This window comes from Homalodisca vitripennis, chromosome 6 (assembly GCF_021130785.1).
Source record: "Homalodisca vitripennis isolate AUS2020 chromosome 6, UT_GWSS_2.1, whole genome shotgun sequence".
NCBI classification, from domain to species: Eukaryota; Metazoa; Arthropoda; class Insecta; order Hemiptera; family Cicadellidae; genus Homalodisca; species Homalodisca vitripennis.
This window is the reverse complement of record NC_060212.1, coordinates 96,339,807-96,360,775: the sequence shown is the minus strand read 5'-3', so window position 1 is coordinate 96,360,775 and position 20,969 is coordinate 96,339,807. Positions and strand designations below refer to the sequence as shown.

General features: G+C 33.7%; 2 protein-coding genes across 2 annotated transcripts in view; both read right to left on the bottom strand.

Annotated features, from left to right (window-relative positions):
* Window positions 1–6,842, bottom strand: part of LOC124364583 (leucine-rich repeat and calponin homology domain-containing protein) — a 77,920-nt gene extending 71,078 nt beyond the window's left edge. Inside the window, exon 1 of the mRNA XM_046820144.1 lies at window positions 6,287–6,842. Within this exon, the coding sequence (XP_046676100.1) occupies window positions 6,287–6,461 (175 nt within the window). The 5' untranslated portion in view covers window positions 6,462–6,842. The remainder of the gene's footprint in view (window positions 1–6,286) is intronic.
* A 7,046-nt stretch (window positions 6,843–13,888) lies between these two features.
* The window catches only part of LOC124364580 (probable ATP-dependent RNA helicase kurz), a 28,105-nt gene continuing 21,024 nt past the window's right edge, over window positions 13,889–20,969 (bottom strand). Inside the window, 6 exon segments of the mRNA XM_046820142.1 lie at window positions 13,889–14,036; window positions 14,169–14,266; window positions 15,306–15,474; window positions 17,720–17,857; window positions 19,080–19,305; window positions 19,434–19,648. Of these exon segments, the coding sequence (XP_046676098.1) occupies window positions 13,960–14,036; window positions 14,169–14,266; window positions 15,306–15,474; window positions 17,720–17,857; window positions 19,080–19,305; window positions 19,434–19,648 (923 nt within the window). The 3' untranslated portion in view covers window positions 13,889–13,959.

The window sequence follows — 20,969 nt, the reverse complement described above, 5'->3', positions numbered from 1 at the left end:
ATTCAGCGAAAAAATGCCTTACTTATTTACATCAGAGGAATACGCTGATATGGTTTTTTATTTTGGGTTACTGTAATGGTAATGCTAGAGCTGCTGTAGAAGAATATGAACTACGTTACCCTAATAGGAGGATTCCAGATACCAAAACAATTTCAGGAACTTTTAGCACTCTTTGGGAAACAGGATCACTATCAAGTACTAGAACCAATTATGAACGAGCTGTCCAACTTGATGATGATATTGTTTATTAATGCTGTTCATCGCAGTCCAGGTGTAAGTACACGACGTATTTCTAGGCGGATAGGAGTTTCGCAGTCAACGGTGTGGAGGTCACTTAATCGAAACAAATTTTATATCCGTTTCATAAACAAAAGGTTCAACATCTACAGCTAGGGGATGGTCCGCTTCGCTTGGAGTTTTGCAACTTTTTGAATATTAATAATCAACTCTAACAAGCGTATTTTGTTTACGGATGAGGCACAATTCACTCGGGATGGTGTCAATAACTTGCACAATGAACACTCGTGGGCAGAAGAAAATCCACATGAGGTAGTGGAACAGAACTTTTCAACACCGATTTAGCGTCAATGTCTGGTGTGGCCTTTTGCACAATCGGCTGATTGGACCTTTCATATAAAACCTGGACGCCTAAATGCTGAGTTCTATTTTGCATTTCCTTCAAGAAGAGTTGCCGCAGCTGTTAGAGAATGTTCCTTTACATCTCAGACAAAATTTGTACTTCCAGCATGACGGAGCACCTCCCCACTTTTCACGTGCCGTTTCTGCTTACTTAAATCATCAATTTCCTGGACACTGGATTGGTCGTGGAGGGCCTCACCCTTGGCCACCAAGATCACCAGATCTATCTCTCCATTGGATTATTGCATCTGGGGATGGATGAAAGACATTGTATAACAAGACAAAAGTGAATTCCTCGTGATGAATTAATTGCTCGTATTATGGATTCGGCTGTGCAGATACAGGGAAGTCCTGAAAAATTAAGAAACGCAACAAAAGCAATACACAAACGTGCTGCAAAATGTATTGATAATGATGGCCTCATTTTCGAACATCTATTATAAAAAGGTGCGTACGGTTGGCCCAGCCTGATTAATTTTGCTTAAAACTAGTAATGTATTATACTGAATAAAATCGATTTTTTGGTACTTATTTCTGTTTTATTTTAGACTTTGATTATATCAATTTTCTCAGAATTAAATTTCTCTAAAATTAATGTTTTGTTGATTTTATGTATTTATTACCAATTTAACAAAGTTATTGTACATCAAAACTTAAAAAAAACATTGTTTCGTGCCCCAAATTTTTTGCATTTAACCCTGAATCCCTCAAAAAACTACTACAGGTACAGTTCTGAAACCTATTTTATTAGCTTTATCAGGTAAAAATACATAAGAATCCATGATATTTCTTACTTAATTAACCTTTCCAAAAGTTCAGTATGGCTTTATTTTACTCTTTACCCTGGAATTCAGGCGAAATCTTTCGCTAGCTGTAACTCGCTAACGAAGCGTTTTCGGACCTATGTTTATATAACATTTTTTCATTATTTTTACCTAGTACAATGTGCCTGTAGAAGTGGGGGGAGAACTTCATGAATCACCCTGTATAGCCTAACAACAAACAGTTGACAGGGATCGAATGTCCTCTTTCCGCCGACTTCGCTTCCTTGTTGGAGACAGAAAACAAAAATCGATCGTCATAATGACGTGTAATTTTCACACTAAGTCAAATAGAGTCTGTTCTTTCTGATAATGTAATTTTTATTTTAAGTCACGGGTAAGAAACACTCTAAAAAATAGTCGCCTTCGAATAATACCAAAGTACCGGTTTTTTTGTACATCAATACTTGAACATTTAAAAGTATATTACATGAAAAGCTAAAAGCTTTACGATCCGCAATAATTATTTCTTTAAAATTAGTCACATATTTAACATTATTCTTATGGAATAAAACTCATCAGTGTTTCATCACAGGTTCGAGCCAATGTTATAAGTACGTGCCCAGATTTCTATTGAAACTATTTTCTCAAAGTTTGCAAAAAATATTATATTTCTTAATATTAATAGCAATTGTATACCAATTTCTGTTAATTTAAATACTTTACTAGAGTCAAAATAGCCCATAAAAATACATTAGTTTAAATTTTAAAATGTAATTTAAAAAATTTTTTTAACTTTCATCAAATAAGTCCCAACTTTTTTTAAATTTTGGTTAGAATTGTAATAAATAAGCTAACATGACCAGTGTATGAAACCAATTGAGAAAAATACGATTTTTACTGAATAGTTTATACGCCAAGGCGATAATAAGTGACTTATTAATTGCTGAAACAGATCTTCATTAAAAGATTTCATTAAAAACCCTAATTCCCTGTTATCATGCTTGATAATTTAAAAAAAAGTTGAAGTAAATTATTTATTAGATTCGGACTGTAGACTTGATATGACCAGTCTTTGGTTTGGACAATATGTTGTATGTATGATGGTATGTTATACTTTTATTACATCTTCACTACATTTCACCTTTACCAACCAGGAAGTTAAAAATATTTAGTATTCACTTTCCTTTAAAATTAAACAAAATTTATTAAAATAGTTTAATATCATACTTTAACATTCTATCAAGAATTTAGAATCTGCTAAAAACCAGTACTCTGATTGAATTCTTAATGGACGGATATTTTTGTTGCAGATATCTCAAATAGAATAAATCTTGTTAAAGGATGGTAATAATGTACAGTAGTATTCACTTGACTTTATAATGAAACAAAGTTTATGAATAATACTTGAACATCATAGTTTACAATCCAATGAACAATTTAGATCTGGAAAGCCTCCTCAGTATTTTGATTGAATCCTTAATGGAACAATATTTTCATTGCAGATGTCAGAAATGGAATAAACCTTATTAAAAAGGAAGGTAAAAATGTCGAAAATGTGTGTTGTATAGTTTTAAAACTTGCACATTCCTAGAGCATTACTTAGGTATATTTAGCCAATAGTATATTGCAAAGGATAAGGCTTGCAATACCCAAATTCAGATAAAGAGATAGGGTATAAAGTAAAATCTTATTTTAATCCTCTCCTCATGATGATCAAAGGTAAGTTCACACTTAAACCTAATGTCATGGGTTCCATGATGGATCTGGTTGATATTTTGGTTACTGACTAGCAAGGCCAGATATTCCCTAAATCGCATTGCTGGTTCTCGGAATTTTCTGGTTCTCGGAATTTTCGTATTTAACATTTAGGTTGTCAAAGGTAATGATACAAGTTACCTGATAAGGCTCCAAGGCAATCAAGGGTTTAACCGATTGGCACACCTACTTATAATAGCACTGATGTTGCCTCAGGTCCTAATTAAATTTAACTAAAGTGCAGAGTTTCAGATTTAATTATTATGTGCCCTTAGTAGCTGTATTATAAAAAACATATATTTTCTGAATCACTGAAAATCAGGTTAAACGTTAGTGTAATGTAAAATAAAAATTTTGATATCATTTAAATCGCTTATTTATTATATATAAAGCGACAAATGTATTGATAAAAATTGTTCAACCTTATTTTTAATTTTCAACAACCTAATTTTCTTTATAAAGTTCCAATATGGTTAATAAATATTAGTTTATTTTCATAGGGCCCTTAATTCATTAGGCTATAAGGAAATATTTCTTGTTTGATACACATTTATATTTTGTTTTGTATTAAATAAAAATATAAATATGTATTCATGAAAAGTTGGTACTTGTGGAAAAGTCAATATTCTTTTTACTATTTCCATGTGAAATTACTCCGTAAACTTGAATATAAAGTTTTGTAATCTACTTTAATGTGATTTAAATTATAGGGTTTAATGTCAAAACATATGGTCTAGGAACCATTTTCTACAGCTGCCTTCAGGCTAGACTTGTTTTCTGTAAAATCCAACGTTCAGCAAAACCATATTTTATCGCAATGGTATATAACTTATATATTGCATATATGTGTTAAATGCACTGTTACAGACCAATCTGATTGTTCTCCACAAGCCAATTATAATGTACAGACTCTGAACCTTGTTATTGCTTGGCAAAGTAACAATCACTTTCAGACACTTCATTTTAATGTCTTCTTTTTCTTTCTAAGGACTGTGTGATCATCATACTAAAAAGTTGACCGAGTATTTGCTTTGAATTAGATTATCTTCTACTGTTTTTTTAACTTTACAGCATTTGGGTTTGTGATCAGACTCTAGAATTTTGATATTTTGCTAGCCTAATAGGAACTATCTGAAGGGATGTCTTTGATTCATCGCTATCAGCCCCCTACCATTGAACAAATGCTTCCTTTAAGAGATTTTATACTTCAAGCATTTTCTATTTGTGAAAGGAATTATTAGTTAAACGGGTTGATGTTAATAAGTAAACAAACGAAAACATCCCTTGAGATAGTAACCTACAACCAGTTAAACATCAAAATCCTTGAGGGTATAATTACTAACACCTGAGGGCTAAAAATAATACACATTCACATTTGAAATAATCTAGACAATCTGGCTACCAAGACTGGCTCAGCACCTTATTATTCTCTGACATATAGGATTATCGGTAATTCTAAGCAATATATGGGTCAACCTCGATTTTTCTCATATTACAATATAATGTTCCAATAGTCAATTAGAAAAGGAAATGACTAGAATTTCTTGCTGGAAAGCAGTTATAGGGAGCAGGCAACCGCCAGACGGTCATATATTGCTTAGATACTGCACAATGGTTTAGATATACCCAGATCACGCACGATGCCTGCCCGCTGCGCAGCGCTTTGCGCTGCTTGCTCTTTTGGAAAAAAAATTAACTCGAGTAGTTCCAAATTTGAAGCCCAGATCACGTCAGTGCCCCTGATCACTAATAGGTAATTCTAAGCAATATATGACCATCTGGCGGTTGCCTGCTCCCTATAACTGCTTTCCGGCAAGAAATTCTAGTCATTTCCTTTTCTAATTGACTATTGGAACATTATATTGTAATATGAGAAAAATCGAGGTTGACCCATATATTGCTTAGAATTACCGGATTATCATCAATATCTAAAAATATCTCAACCTTCCAACTTTTTAGTTTCTTTATCTTTAGAAATGCACTGAGTAACACATCAATATAATTGTGGGTGACAGGTGAATCGTAGTAGCCTATTAATTACCTTATTCGTTAATGAGTTCTTTTTGTATTGCAGGTGGTTTTTATTTTCTGATATTATATACATATCTAAAAATATTATAGATAAGTTAAAAATTACTTGTCTTAAAAGTTTTTGTATAAACTTTGTCATATAAAATATTATAGATTTCAACAAGTTTATAAAATTAAAGCCACCAAAAATTACAAGTGAAACTTTGTATGTAGTTACAATACTAAAAGTATATAGCCTATAATGAAATAATATGTTCTGTTTCCATTTCCAATATATACAAGTTACTAGAAGACTTTCACTGCCTAGCGGTCTAGAGTATTATAGTCTTCAAAATAACTGACAAGATGGAGTGGGTACAAGGCTGGGCAACCTCATCTCTGATCACCTAGACTTTTTTCTCCTGTTCCCCAAAGCAGTTTAAAATCTGTATTGGGTACACTCTGTTGTAGTAGGAGTGACATTTATATACCTGGGTTATCTTTTTTTTTATTCTCTAGTCTAAAGAAATTTTATTGTAATGTTGTTGATTGTTAATAATTCAATTGTTTTCCTGTTATTTTCTTTTTTTACCCATTGCTACGTTACTGATGCTACGTTACTAATATTTGTTATTAATTTGTTTACATCTTGTATGAGTCTTTTTACTGACAATTTTTAGTTATGTATTTAATTGTATAGTTATTATTTAACTTCAGTTTATTGCATATTTATTGCTGTGGGTCAACTATCAATATTGTAAAAATTGGAAATATATCCCTTGAAAATAAAGATGTGTTATTATAGTGTGTAATTCAAAGTTTCTGTTAAAAGTATTAGACACTAAGTGACTATGATTATAAGAATGGGAAACCTGATATCATCACAGAGCCCAGCTTCTAAGTAAACTAATGGGTTCATACCTTGTACTATTAGTGAAACACTGACATCCTGTGGCTGCCACAGCAAGTAATCAAAATGGATCATTACACCAAGCCTATAGAATTTCCTGAAAAATCTTTCTGGCAGTATGAGGACAACATTGCAATGATTAAAATCATCCTATTAAATCAGTATAACAAAACAGTTACAATTAAAATAAACAATGAGTTTATCTTACCTGCAATAACTGTATCTGAGAGATCATATTTTCCACCAGTTCTAGGAAAATCTTTTAACTTTCTTCCACTTAGTCTTAGTTCTCCACTTAGGTGTGCTTCTTCTAGTATTTTTTCTAAGGACCGGGTAAACTGGTTTGATAACTGACAGCTCATATTTGACACAACCTTCGCCATATCCCATTTCTCATTATTGTTATAAAAATGTCAATTTTTAAAGATTTGTTGACTGGTAAACATGTTAGGTGCATTTAATATCAGGCAAATTCCTTGTAATCGACCCATGAAAGAAGATAGTTGTAGAAACCAGAATTCACCTTTCAGGCTGAACACTCACTCCGAACAAACCAACGAATTTCAACGAAACATTTACGTTACTGTTACTAATTGAGTTGGGATAACAAGGCAATAAAATCCACTATTTTCATGATAAGAACACAACAATAACAATCAGATCACAACTTGACACAACGAACGACGGCGTTGACAGACCCACAGTACGCGAACATCCAGATCTTCACTTCAATCTTGTATCAGATGCAGATGACAACAGAACAGTCAGAATGAACTAAGACAAGTTAAACAACTGAACAAACTCTATCTCCAATTCAACTAAAGCCAGTGAAATGAATATCAGTGCTGACAACGTAACAACTCACAAAACACAGCGTAGACATGGATGTACTAAGCTGACTATTCTATATAGATTATATAATAAACTGGAAAAGCACATAATATTGAGTGATATAATTCCAAAATAGAACGAGAATTATAAAATCTTCCATTGTACAGTTTAGAGTTCAAAAAATAATTGTTTATTTTAATAGCTTCAATCGCTAACTAATGAAGATATTTCAATACATACTGTATTATAAAAGGGGGCTTATTTGATTTTATTGTAATTTAGTGGGCTTGTTGTGTATAGTAGCATGGTTCTTGTTCCAGTCTCCTTGCACCCTCAATTGTGTTTGAAATTTTAACGTGCGGTACAACTGTTTGCTGTTATCCATAAATTGCTAAGTTCATCGTCTTTGAATCTTTAAAAACTTATAATTTTAGTCAATGTTTAAAGAGCTTTGAGCCTTAAAGGTGACATCGGATGAAAAGGAGATATTCCAATTATTCTCGAATCGTAATGTTCTATTTTTGTGACGTATAACGATAGCAAATGTCCAAAAAAACCTACTGTCCTTTCAAATCATCTATCGCCAATAAAAAACTTAAAAAAAAGAAAACATAATCTATTTTATTGGCTGAGCGTTTGCGAAGTATCACCTAGGGGGTTGAACATCGAGTTTGATTGTGTTCATATTTTGCCTATACGATCCAGGTTTTCTCAAGAACGAGTTCAGCTATAGACTTGATGAATATTTTCTTAAACTTCGTTTCTATACAGACAAGATTTAGTTTGATTCCAATGCGTCGCCCTCCATGGGATTAAAAGCCAATGAATTATATTTCTCGCTCGATGAATATCCTGAGAACAAACTGAGCTAAAAACTCGCAATTTTGCGTGAAACGTAATTTCTGAATAACAAAATTGAGTGCGGTGATGGTCTATGTCCCTCCATGCTCATCTGGACAGGATGTTGTAAAAATACACTACCAGAATGCTCTCGAAAAATCGCATACAGCCTCAAAACTTAATACAACCTGATGCATAGCACGTATTATGTAGACTCCGATTTACAAACGGGCATTTACCTATCCAGGGTGATAGGTTTTATAGGCGGCGACCGACGCGCGGATTAGGTAATTGTGGCCTGCATGCGGGTGCCAAAGGACGATATTAATCGGTGGCTTTGGCGTATTTGTTGTTTAGGCCGCTCAACAAAATTGTTACTTTTCTTGTTCAACCCCCAACTTCAAAATATCAAAATGACTGCATTGAGAAGGATAAATGCCAAATTCACCTTTAACTTCTCACGTCTCATGCTAGCCTAAACATTTTAAAAAGTTCTGTATTTCAAGTATTGGTTTGAAACAACAAAGTAAACACTATAGAAAATTGATACATAAAAATTACACGACATAAATTCTACATGCTAGCCAACTTAACCTGGCATAAAAATCAATTTTAAAAGGTGCTTCATACCGTACACAATAAGACTTAGGAGGCATAGATAAAAGATATACACACTAATCGGCATTGCGATATTATTAACATAAAGATTATCTGCCTTTGTTGAAGAAGTTGTCCAACAGCCGTTTAGAACCAGTTCAAAATCACGGACTTACGTGATACTCATTGTGTTCAGCTGGCCACGGTGACGTTTGTCATCTTTCCTTTGCGTTAGCATGAATAAAAAGCTTTAAACGCTTCTTTCTAGGAATATCAAATACATCTACTAGACTAGTAAATGGTGTAGTAGGCTGTATTGACTTTTTAAATAATTAATATCCATTATTGCAGTGGCCTAATTTATCCAGTGCTTCTAATATATTATTAGGACATTACTCAGATCTTCAGACACGAATAAAACAGCAAAGACCCCTTTAATAAATACACACCATGTTGATATAATATACAGCAAAGTTCATCATCTGTTCATTGTAGTAGCTTATATTTATTACTGTTGCTCCTTTTCCCTCTCTTTTAAAAGCCTCAGCTTCAGATATGTAGGCTTCGATGGACACTGGTTTATTTCCAAAGTACACACACTGTTTCGTGTCTATACATTATTGGCCCTCCCCAGGATTTGAACCCAATCTCTCAGTTAGAGAGCCGAGACTATGGAGGAGGACTTGTTTTTTTTTGTTTACATTAATTTACATATCAATACTAAATCTTAGTGTTTATAGTTTCTGTCTAATAAAACCTATCTTTATGTTCTTGACTACTTGCTTCATTTCCATGTCAGTTTATTAAACACAATTTCAAAATGGATAAACCATTTTCAAACAAATCCTAATGTGGATCCTGATGACAGTGCATTTGAACAGTGGGTGCATTGGTACCAGACATTCACAAGCTTTGTGTACGTGTTCACAAAGGACATGTGATTGAGTAAACTCTTATGTTTTCGAGTCTATCTATCTACAAGCACATATCAGAAACTACCAACACACTTAATGGAGCCGTGTCTATTTTGAAAGGCTTGAATGTTTGCCAAAAACATTAAATTTTTTCCTGACACAAGTTAAATACTCTGTTAAAAACTAGGTGACACAGTTGATAAATACTTACATACACTCTAAGAATTAACTAAACCATGCAACTTTACACAAACTACTTCTCAACTGAGTTATATTAATTTGAGACGCATTTATTAGGGGAATAATTTCTTCTAATATGAGGCAAGACTTTTGGCATTGAAAGCACTGTCTTTGTGTAAGAAGTTTGAGAAAGTTAGATGTCCAAAATTGGCACAGTCAGCATAAATCTTTTAGTCACACTTTTATTCTGAAGAAATTTGAAGTTCATAAACAAAGAAATTGAGCAACTCCTCTCTGAAGAAGTTATTCTATAATGCTTTGCGAGCCCCAAGGATGTAGCCAGCGAGGGGGTCTGGCCCTCCTAAATTTTGAATTACTTATTTAGTAAACGGTTATAATTATTTAAATAATTCAGTATTACTGACATGTAATGCTGAAAGATCGTTCTGAACAAACAAACGGGGCAGGAACAAAATGGGGTCTTACTCTCTGTCCACTATGGGAAAATTACTGCCCTTCCCCACCACCACTTGAATGGTGTACAGCCCACTGCAAAATAGTACTGTGATTTGTAAGATTTCTTTTTTTTAACCATTGTGAAAAAGCTTCAAAATTCATAATTTTTAGTACAGTTTTCTAACATTTTCCGGGGGTAAGCCCTGACCCCTATATTTGTTGGAATGACCCCCCAATCCCCCTACCTGGCATGTCAGGCTCCTCCAAATCATGAAACCTGCATACACCTATGAGATGAATATGTCTATACAGCTGTTTAAGCATTTGGTCAACTCCACCAGTTTTGTACGATTCCTTTTGGATTTACAAATGGAGTTTTCAAAGCACTACCAATTCAATAATCCGAGAAGAGGATTGAGCAGGATACACAAAATTTGTTGAGTGCTCTTGACATTTCTATATTGACTATTTCTTAGATATCGTGTTTGGTTTTAGTTTCCATTCTTTGTTCTTTTTCACACTATCAAATGTCTGTTGTTTTTCTTCATAGGCATCCATCATTAAATCTTTAAAAATTACAAAAATAACAACTAGTTTTTTTTTAAAGGTGTTAGTGCATTTACCTGAACAAGTACACTGAATGATAAAGTAACAGACCAACAAGCAAAATCGATTAAACTAGAATAGTTATGCAATTTGTCCACTGGTGCGTAAACATCACTCCAGCCAACAGTGGTGGTAAATATAAATTAAAATTGTATCTTTGTTATATGATACCAAATTTGTTCTTTGGTGTAAAGTTGGTTTTATCACATTGGCATTTGTCATATCTTATATCAGGGATGAAAATTCCTCTTGAAAAAGTTGCCAGCAATACACTGCTGTTTACTTTTTTGTCATTGTTCTTCCTGCCAATATGATGTTTTACATACTAAGAAAATGTGGAAATCACTCATAGCAAGTTTGGAGCTATACAGCATGTGATCCAAAACTTCTCAACAAATAATTTCCCAAGACAGGATATCAGAGTCAAGCTCTGCATTATCATGAAGGAGCAAGATTTCCTTGTCAATATGGCGTCCTTTAATTTGAAGGGCTCTATAAAGCTTGATCAACTTGCACAGTAGGCTTCTGCATTGATGGTCGGTCCTCGTGGCATTTTCTACCAGAAAAACACATCCCCTTAGTTTCATAATCTTGCACTATGACAGCATTTTTTTGACATTCACCCTGATAAGAGAGGTGTGCTGTTATTCCATACAGGCTGTTCCTTGAATTCAGGGAAGATAATCTACACCTCATCTCCTGCAATGATTTTACTCAACATTATCTTCTTCGACATAACAAAGTATAAAAAGGTCCAGGAACTGTACAATCTCTGTCAAATAAAAATGTCTTTATTGCTGATGAAAACAAAAGTAGTACAAGTAAACTTCAATGTTATTCTATGTTAAATATAATATTATATGTACATTGTTTCTCAAACTACAATAATAATGTAAATGCTAAATCTTAGAAGCAATAATTATTTAAAATTGAATTCTGAAGATAATACTCAATAATTATGTTTAAAACCTCAAAAATTACATTTTAAAACAATGTTTTGACATAGGTTTCAGTCTTAATAAGAAAAATATATATTTTAGTGAGTTTAAAATAGCATCAGAAAACATGTAACAAGAGAATTCAATTACTCAAAAAGTTTTCAACATAAAAAAAATGTAATAGAAAATTGTACTACTCACTAATTATATCAACAGAAAAGGACTGTACAAAGAATACAAAATCTAAGAATTAAAATCAATGCTTAAAAATTCCTCTACTGAGTATGAAGTTTTTTAGTTTGCTATTATTTATTGACTATAGATGGAAGAAACAAGTTTCACAATAGTTGTCTTACTTAAGAAAAAATATTTACTTATGACTTTTTTTAATTATCTATTTTTTATCTAGAGTATTACTAGTTATCATAATTCTTAAATCATATACGAGTACGTAATACACAAGGTCTGTTCAATAAGTATCAGGACTGGTTAAAAAAACAAAATGTATTGAAGGTATCATTACAGTTACTTAATAATCTTCAAAATACATTCCTCCTACACCGATACATTTAGTTTGGCGCGTCTGCCACTCCTCAAAAGCCCGTAGGAAGTTGGTTTCCGGAATACTGTTGAGAACCTTTGTCATAACCTCTAGAACCACCTCGATGAAGTCGAACCATAGTCCTTTCATTCACAGAAACAAGAAAGTCCTGATGGAGCCAAATCTGGGCTGTTGATGGGGGGGGGGGTGAGGTAAAGTTACCACGCCAAAATGTTACCAGCAGCTGCTGCACAAAAATTGCACCACGGCATGGCACAGTAATATATTTAAGTCAAAATTACTTTACTGTAACTTAAGAATACAGTGTACTGTACTATGGCTGCATACATAGAGAATACATGCTTCTATTTGAAAAAATCAGATTTTTTTGTTAACATTTTTTACCTTAAATTGGCTGCTGCGTGACACCACTTATTTGCCCTCGTAACATCTATGGCTGTTGTTGCTGATATTTTTGTCTCCCTCTTTTTCTTCTTCATCTAACTCCTCTTCTTCAGCAATAGCTCATTATATGACGATGTCAACAATCTGCTCATCTGCAAGATCTTCATTTGTAACACTGGTTATTTCCGGATCAGCTACCCATTCATTAACCCCAGAAGACTGGATATCACTTTGAATAAATTGCAGATAGAACTAGTTGTGCAGTGTTTCGTGACTAGATTAGGTTCTTTTGGATCTATTTAGATGAACACAACTTCAGATTTCAGGAGTCAAGTCTGTGACAGCGTCATATTCCAATGAATTCTGTGAAGGTTTACTAGTGTGAAGTTGGCCTGCAAAAATGGCGTCACATATATCTCAAAAGGTTTTAGTCATATTTGAATGGGTTAAAAATGTAAACTAATGTTAAATTTAGGCTTGGACAAACATTCTGCCACGAATTTTGTAGAGTGGTTGTCTTAACCTCTTCCCAAGTTTGAACTGCTGAATAAATTGTATCCTTAATGTTCTGACTTTTCATTGCTTCAAAGAGATCAAAACCCTCTTCTGTTTTCTCTAACAATGTACTGACACATTTCCTTCTGTACAGTCTTTTGACACAATAACACTTTGACCCATTGCTTGTACCAATAGAGTGGGAAGGCAAAAAAAAAAGAAAAAAAAAAACACAGTTTTAAAGTTAATATTTCAGCAAACAAACATGTAGAAAATATTAATTCTTATTAATATTTCTTGCCACATTTATTTATGCAAGTTATTAATAATAAAACTAAAAGTAATGGCAGTAAATGTAAAGGGAATCTTGTCCTAAAATCCAAAGATTCATCTATTAGTGAACCACATATCGTTGCCAACTCCTTCAATGATTATTTTATAAATGTGACAGATGGACTGTTAAAAGACCTTCCTTCGTATCCATCACAATTGCATTTTTAGAATAACAACTTAGAATGTCCACCTGTGACTGAAGTTGAATTGAAACAAATTTTTGATTCCCTACAGATAAATCGTCTGGTAAATACGATGAAGTACCAGTAAAATTGACAAAACCTGTAAAGTACTCTGTAATAAAACCATTATTGCATTTAGTTAATTCTTCTCTCAATACAGGCATATTTCCTGTTAAATACAACAAAAATTCAAAATTATCAACCCATTTCAATTTTATCACCAGTTTCAAGAGTTTTTGAAAGAACCATGTATAATAGTTTACTCAAACATCTGGAGGTAAATCATCTTTATGACAAGAAACAATATGTATTTTGAAAAATTAATCTATGATAACTATAAAGAGTTCAACGAACCCACCTAATTACTACTGGCATTGCCACACATTGCAAAGGTCAGTGTATCTTTTGCTAGTTTTGTTCCTGAGACAGTTTCATTCGATAAAGCAAGAGTGACATTCAAATGGTTTAATACTGTGGTAAAGAAATGTAAAGTGAGTTTAAATAATTTTATTTACTATTTACACTGTACAAGATATAAATATACAATTTTACAACTTTGTGTATCACAGAGGAGGCCACAATATTGCCACTTCGTTGTGAGCCGAAACAGGCAGCCAGTTCTGGTAGGCATCTAACAGGTCTGAAACAAGGAAAGGAATGAAATTTTAAATTCTTATTAAAGAACTATTTTAACTTAGCCTGAAGATGATTTACAGTAATATAGAGTACAGTACAGTGTTACAGTAATGAAGGAATACAGTACGATACTCACACTTGGAATTTTCCTTCCACTGCTTCATCAAAGACTCTTTGGAGTCCACCTCTCTCATGACTAGTGTTTTAAGAAAGATTTCTGTCCTTGGTTGCAACCTGAAAAACAGAACAGTTATTAAACATAAACCACATATGAACATTTAAGATGTTTATGACAACCCATAAAATATCACAGATGTTCTCAATGGCACAAAAAAGAGATTCAGTAGTTATTTTTATATTGTAAGTTGGTATAAAATACAAAAGGTTGTTTTAGATTATTTTAACATATAATTTTTGTTTAAGTGTTGGATGTCACTTCATTTTGTATATATAAACAATTGTTTTTTTCTTATTATATCCAATTATATCAAAGGTCTTATTCAGTCCTTTTGTTTTGTAAATCAAATTTAATAAAAAAACTTCTTTAATGCTTTAAAAAGAAAATAACAGTTCATCAGCCTTTCACTTTTTAGAGAAAACAAGTATAACATGCTGTATTTCCTCAATATTAAATGGACCTTAAAGGCAAAACAGATTTCACAAAATGGGAATGGAAGGGGTTAGTTTGAATTATTGAGTTACAATCAAAGTATAAACTCAAATATAACTTTAGACTGAGGGTCACAAATTGTTACTGGTTGTGGATTGAGCTTCCCTGTAATAGCCTGATTACATGCAGCTTCTGTAAACCACAATGGAAACTGTTTGACCATGAGTTAATTTAAAGGTTTATAAAACTCACACCAAACTATAAGCAAATTTCGTATTATTGTCATAATAGCACTCCGCTATTAAATGAGCGGTTTTGTGCTCAGCTAATCAGGTGTTAGTTATAGTACATTATAAGCCTGAAAATAAATTACTAGTAAATTAACTTGTACTAGAAATTAAACGGTTTTTATTTTAATTCCTAAAATTTGTAAAACTAATTATTATAAAAACTTCACAACACAACTAATTGTGCATTGTTATACTAATACCTACTCAAAAGAAAAACAGTTAGGTAATTTGATACCAAATTTTATATAAAATGCAGTTATTGTTGTTATAGCTCGTTAAGTTAATTATTAATTAGGCTCAACTCTGTTATCTGTAGTTTTTAATGCAAAGCAGTGAAAATAATTTTGCACAGTAATATCTATAAAATACTTACCCTGCCCAGGACTTCACCATTGTTTGAGGTGTGGACATCAACACCTTGACATACTTCTTGAGCTTAGGACATACAGAACCATCCAGGAAGAATACAGCGAACCACTTGTAGCGTTCCAGACCTCTTGGGAACTCCATCTCGGTCACGGGCAGAGGCCACCCACTGCGACCTGTGACATTGAAACGTGACCACATTTTTATACAAAAGTACATGTAAAATTGACAATTAGAGCTTAAACATTTCCTTTTTTACTGAATGGCCATATAAACAATCCACAAATAACTCGATAAAAAAACTCAGTCAATGGTTTACAATGAATCAAACCCTTCCCACCATAGCTACATTATTTGTTGATTGCATTAGCATGTATATATTATAATGTGAGAAAAAGAAATACTTTCTTACACCAAGAAAAACATAATTTTTCTTAGAGATTCCAAGGTAAAGTTTTGTGATGCAGATGGTCTTGCAAAGTAACCTCCAAAAACTTGTTTACAATTATACCTGTTAAATTTTAAAATACCAGCCAGGAAACATTACTTGTCTAAAGTTTTCTTGGCTTGTTAACATGTACACGTTACAATCACAAGCTAACCGCTTACAAATATTCCTAACACAGCAGGACAACCAATACAAGTTTGCTCTATTGTAAATATGAGAGTAAAGTGTAATTAAATAATGTAATCCGTTTTAGACCTCATTTTCATGTGAAAATAAGTAACTTATGAGCAAATTATTCATTTAGTACTATTTATTTTTCTGATGGCTGCAAGTTTAAGTTGATATTACAAATCTAGTATATTACATCTAGTATATTACAAATTAATAACATTAGTAATATACTAGATGACGATTTAACATCCAGTGATGAAGAGACCGATTTGCCTCCTCCATCTGATCTAGGCCTAGATAGCCCTAACAATAGTGATTTGTATAAATTTTATTTATTATAGTTTATTGAAGTAGAAATAACAATACAAAACAAAACAAATAAGTTTAGATACACATATTCAATAAAACAAATATTGAACCAACAGGTTTAAAATACACATTTAACTTGGGATTTTGGTTTAATAACAACAACAAAATATTTACTTAATAAATATCTACAAAATATCTATTATTAAATATATACTTATAAATTATATAAGTATATATTTAATACTTATATAATATATACTTTTATATATATACAGGGTCTGTATAATAAGTAACCGGACTGACTTCAGGAAATTTTTTATTGTCAAAATATGTACAATTTTTCTTTAGAAATCTTCAAAGTAGTCCCCATTGGAGTCGATAACACGCTGATACCGTATTTTCCAATCCCTGAACGCTCCCTGGAAGTCGGCAACCTCGATGTTGTCTAGAGCCCTTGTCGTAGCACGTTGAACGTTTTCCAGAGTCCCGAACCGCGTCCCCTTAAGGTGTCTCTTGATCTTGGGGAACAGAAAGAAGTCCGGTGGTACCATATCTGGGCTGTAAGGAGGCTGTGGCAATGTTGCCCTCGACTGTTTTGCCAACTGTTCGGTGACGAGCAGGCAGGTGTGCAACGGTGCATTGTCGTGATGGAGAATCCACGAATCGGCAATCTCCGGACGGACTCGGTGAACCCGGGCGGTTAGTCAACGGAGCACCTCTCTGTAGTACTGGCCGTTTACAGTTTGACCGGGTGGCACAAACTCTTTGTGAACAATGCCTTTCACGTCAAAGAAAGCAATGAGCATCGACTTCACCTTCGATTTGCTCATGCACGCTTTTTTCGGTCGTGGTGACGCCGGTGTTTGTTATGGCCGTCATCGCGGCCCTCCCGGAAATTTTTGTGCCACTGCAACACCTGAGTTCTGGACAGAGCATCCTCACCGTAAGCCTCTTGAATCATTTGAAGAGTTTCCGTGGCCGTTTTCTTGAGTTTGACACAAAATTTAATGCTGAAACGTTGCTCGATCGTACTCTCCATTTTCACTCCGACGGGGTAACTGAACATGCACTCCGCTCTCGCTCGATACTAACTCTCCAAGCGCTTGGAGGCAACTGCTGCAGCCCGGTTCCCTTTCACTAGACCCCCCACCACCACTACAGCACCAGATACCGGTTAGCAGACGCTTTGACGGAGCGGGGCAGGCTCAGTCCGGTTACTTATTATACAGACCCTGTATATATATATATATATATATATAAGTATTAAATAATAAAATAACAATATAATGGTGCAACAAAAACCAATGTTTAATACCTTGTTTTACTCTACATTTAAAGCCTAATCATAAAGAAATCATGCATTACCGTATTCTTTAAAAATAAAAAATGTTTAGTTTAAAAAATACAACAGTGTACTTTAACTGAACATTTAAATGCAACCAGATAGACAAATTAGCACTTATTAATGAGTCCCGAAAAGGTTAAGTACATACCAAATGTCCCAGAGAAGTGACAGAAAGGAGCACCCACTTCAGAGTCGTACCGGGGCGGTGGCTCCGTCAGAGGGTTGGATAGATTACAAAGAGCCGGTGCATATTTGGGTAACCACTCTGGCTCTATCGCTGTCACATCTGTACCATCAAACAACACAATGTTCCAATTAAACTCCTTCAAACATTTCTGGTCAACTTCACTAGACTAAACGTAGCGCCTTAATACCAGAATTATGTGTAAACCGAGTTATGTGTGGACTGCGGCAGATACACGAGTGCAATTACTGTCTTATGAGATTACTTATCGTCAGCAATGAAGGTGTTAAATGGGATAGATTCTAGTCCATCTCTGAACGTTTATTAACAAATCCAATATTTTTAAAACTAATTTTTGGATACTGTTGAAACATCTCAAATACAACATATAACATTGTTTGATTTATATCCTTCCTTTAACCATTATTATTACTTAGAATTATTGTATTTCATTTATTTAACAAAATCTGTATTCAAGTAGAAAAATAATTTTTTTAATGATCTTACTTAACATTTTCACAAAAACTTTCGAGTATTTTCAAGTGATATTGGTGTTGAAACTAAGTCAAGTAGTTCCAATAATTCAACTTGCTGATTCAAGTACTAGCATCACGAATTACCGACCTATAGTTGACATTTAGCATTTAATATTTACCATCAGTTAGTCATTACTTCTGTATTGAATACTTGGGTACAGAAACAGCCAACAGTATGGCAAATAATGCATGAATTAAACATGCTGTGTAAACAAATACTGACATTACTGAAACTGAAATTTGACCTGACATGATTAAAACCTTAGCTTACTTGGTGCTAATGAAACTTGACCAGACACTCAAGGATGCAGTCAGCAAGAGGATCTAAGGGGTCCGGATTCCCCAAATTTTCATTGTTCTAAATTACTGTTTTTAACAAACGGTTATTATTATCATTATTTAAATAATTCAGTATTATTGACATGTACTTCTGAAATATCGTTCTTAACATTATTATGAGTCAAGAGCCTGTTACGGAACAAAATATGAAATGAGTGGTTCACTGAAATTTCAATACTTTCTGTCCACTACAGGAAAATATCAGTTGTCTTGACCTCCCCAAAAGTTTTTCCCGGCTACGTTCTTGCAGACACTAATTAAAGAACGCAACATGTGTTTATTGTTACTTTCATAATCACAAAATAAAATTACTTCAATATAAAGAAATAAATGCTAGTCAAAATTAGTTTCTATAGATTGTATGAAACCTGCGTACGGCACTTTACATATTCTCATATACAATGAATAATCAACAAAATTGAATTAATCACATTTATTAAGGCACAAACCTCTGAAGTACATCGTCTTGCCAGCCTGGTAGATCTCCTGATACACGATCCAGTCTGGGGCCGACTGGTACAGTACTGAGTTGTTGGACAGATAGACCCCCTCCTCCATTTCAGGAGTGCGGTAGATAGGTCTGTTGTGTCCTTGGGCCCGCGATTCTTTGTTTTCCTGCTTCCTTGCCACCTTGTCCACCATTCCGGCCAACAGAATCTGCCTTAACTGTTTAGCCTGCAACAGGAATGTAAGTTACACAACATACATCTTGAAATGAGTTAATTCTTATTAAGTGGTTATCAAACTCATCTACAAATCTGTCTGCATGGGTTTGAAATAAAAAATTAAATTCCAGTGCTAACCTGTAGGTCGGAAGGACGAGGCATCCTGGGGTCGAGTTTCACATCCAGCCCCGGCACTTCTCCATTGAGCTTGGAAGTGAGTTGGCGACGCAACTTGCGACATTCCAACACAGCCTTGAGTCGTAACCCATAATTCCTGCAGAACTTCTCCTGGTCACCGTTGGCGTTCGCAACCTCAGAGCCTCCGACTGCACTCAGCAACACCATAACGTCTCCTGCACGATAACAAACGAACAAGGTTATGACATAACCATACTTTGAGTTTTAAGACATAAAAAGTTACTATTTCACTTTTGTCCAGGGAAATTTTTACCTCAACTCTACTAATAATTTTTATATAGTTATACGTCTTTTAATACAGTAATGAATGATTCAATCCACAGTAGTTTAAGAAAAAATAATTGGAATTCACTCTTGGAACTGTTCGCTTTTATGGCATTCAGTAATGCTCACTTTCTGTCATGACTGACATCTAATACCCCATTACTTGACATTGTTTTTAATTTGTTCACGTCATACGTGTGTTTACAATGAATTATTGTATAGTGAGTGAGATCAACAATGTAAGAAAGATGAAATTACGAAATGGGTAGCACTCGTTTGCCACAACTACAACTAAAATTATTATAAATTAATGAATAAAATAAACAGAAGTGCTTGAAGGTAACGATTTCACAATATCACAACTAATGATGTGTAAAAGCTGAATCTCAAATCCACTGACTCTAGTAAAGTCTATTTTTGGACAACAGCTGATCAGCAGTACTGGTCGTTCAAGTGTTATTCTAGTACTTTGAATATGAAAAAATGTAAATAGATAAACAAATTACCATAGTTTTATAAATAATGTTTTGCTTGAAGTTTGTATTTTCTATGTATACACAATATTCATGCATTGAACGTTTGTTGTGTTTATGCACAGGCGTCTACTTCTCAGCTGTAAACAAACAGAGGTTTGCTAATTTTTAGTTGTCTGTTTATTGCTTTATCTGCTAATTATTTAAATATCTAATTTTAAATGTAATCCTCAAACTAAAATAAAGTTTTGAACAAGGGCACCTCAGTGAATTCTACATAAAATATTAAAATAACGTGCAACACTAAAAAAAAAGAAAATATTAAAATAATTTACAAGATTAAAATCTTAACTAATTAAACATATTTATATTGCATTAATTCAAACACTGTTCACAAAAAAAATTATTGATAGATATATGATTCATTACATTTTAAAAGAAAAAAATCAAAAGAAATTTATAGTAATATTTCTAATACAGCCTTTTAAGTGCATGGCAGTAGGCCGCCCCAAGGGAAAGAAGAAGAAAAAAAAATACAGCCTTGGATTATAAAATATAATCCACACACTATTTCAAAGTTGATTACAGGGTTTCCGTAACGTGTACAAATGGGTCAGGGAATCGGAATGCATGGCCGAGGCTCTACTAGCCATCCATGAAACATTGACTCACCTACGAGCTTTCATTCTATGATTGATTTAAAAGAACTATACTATCGGAACACCTCTTATTTGAATAT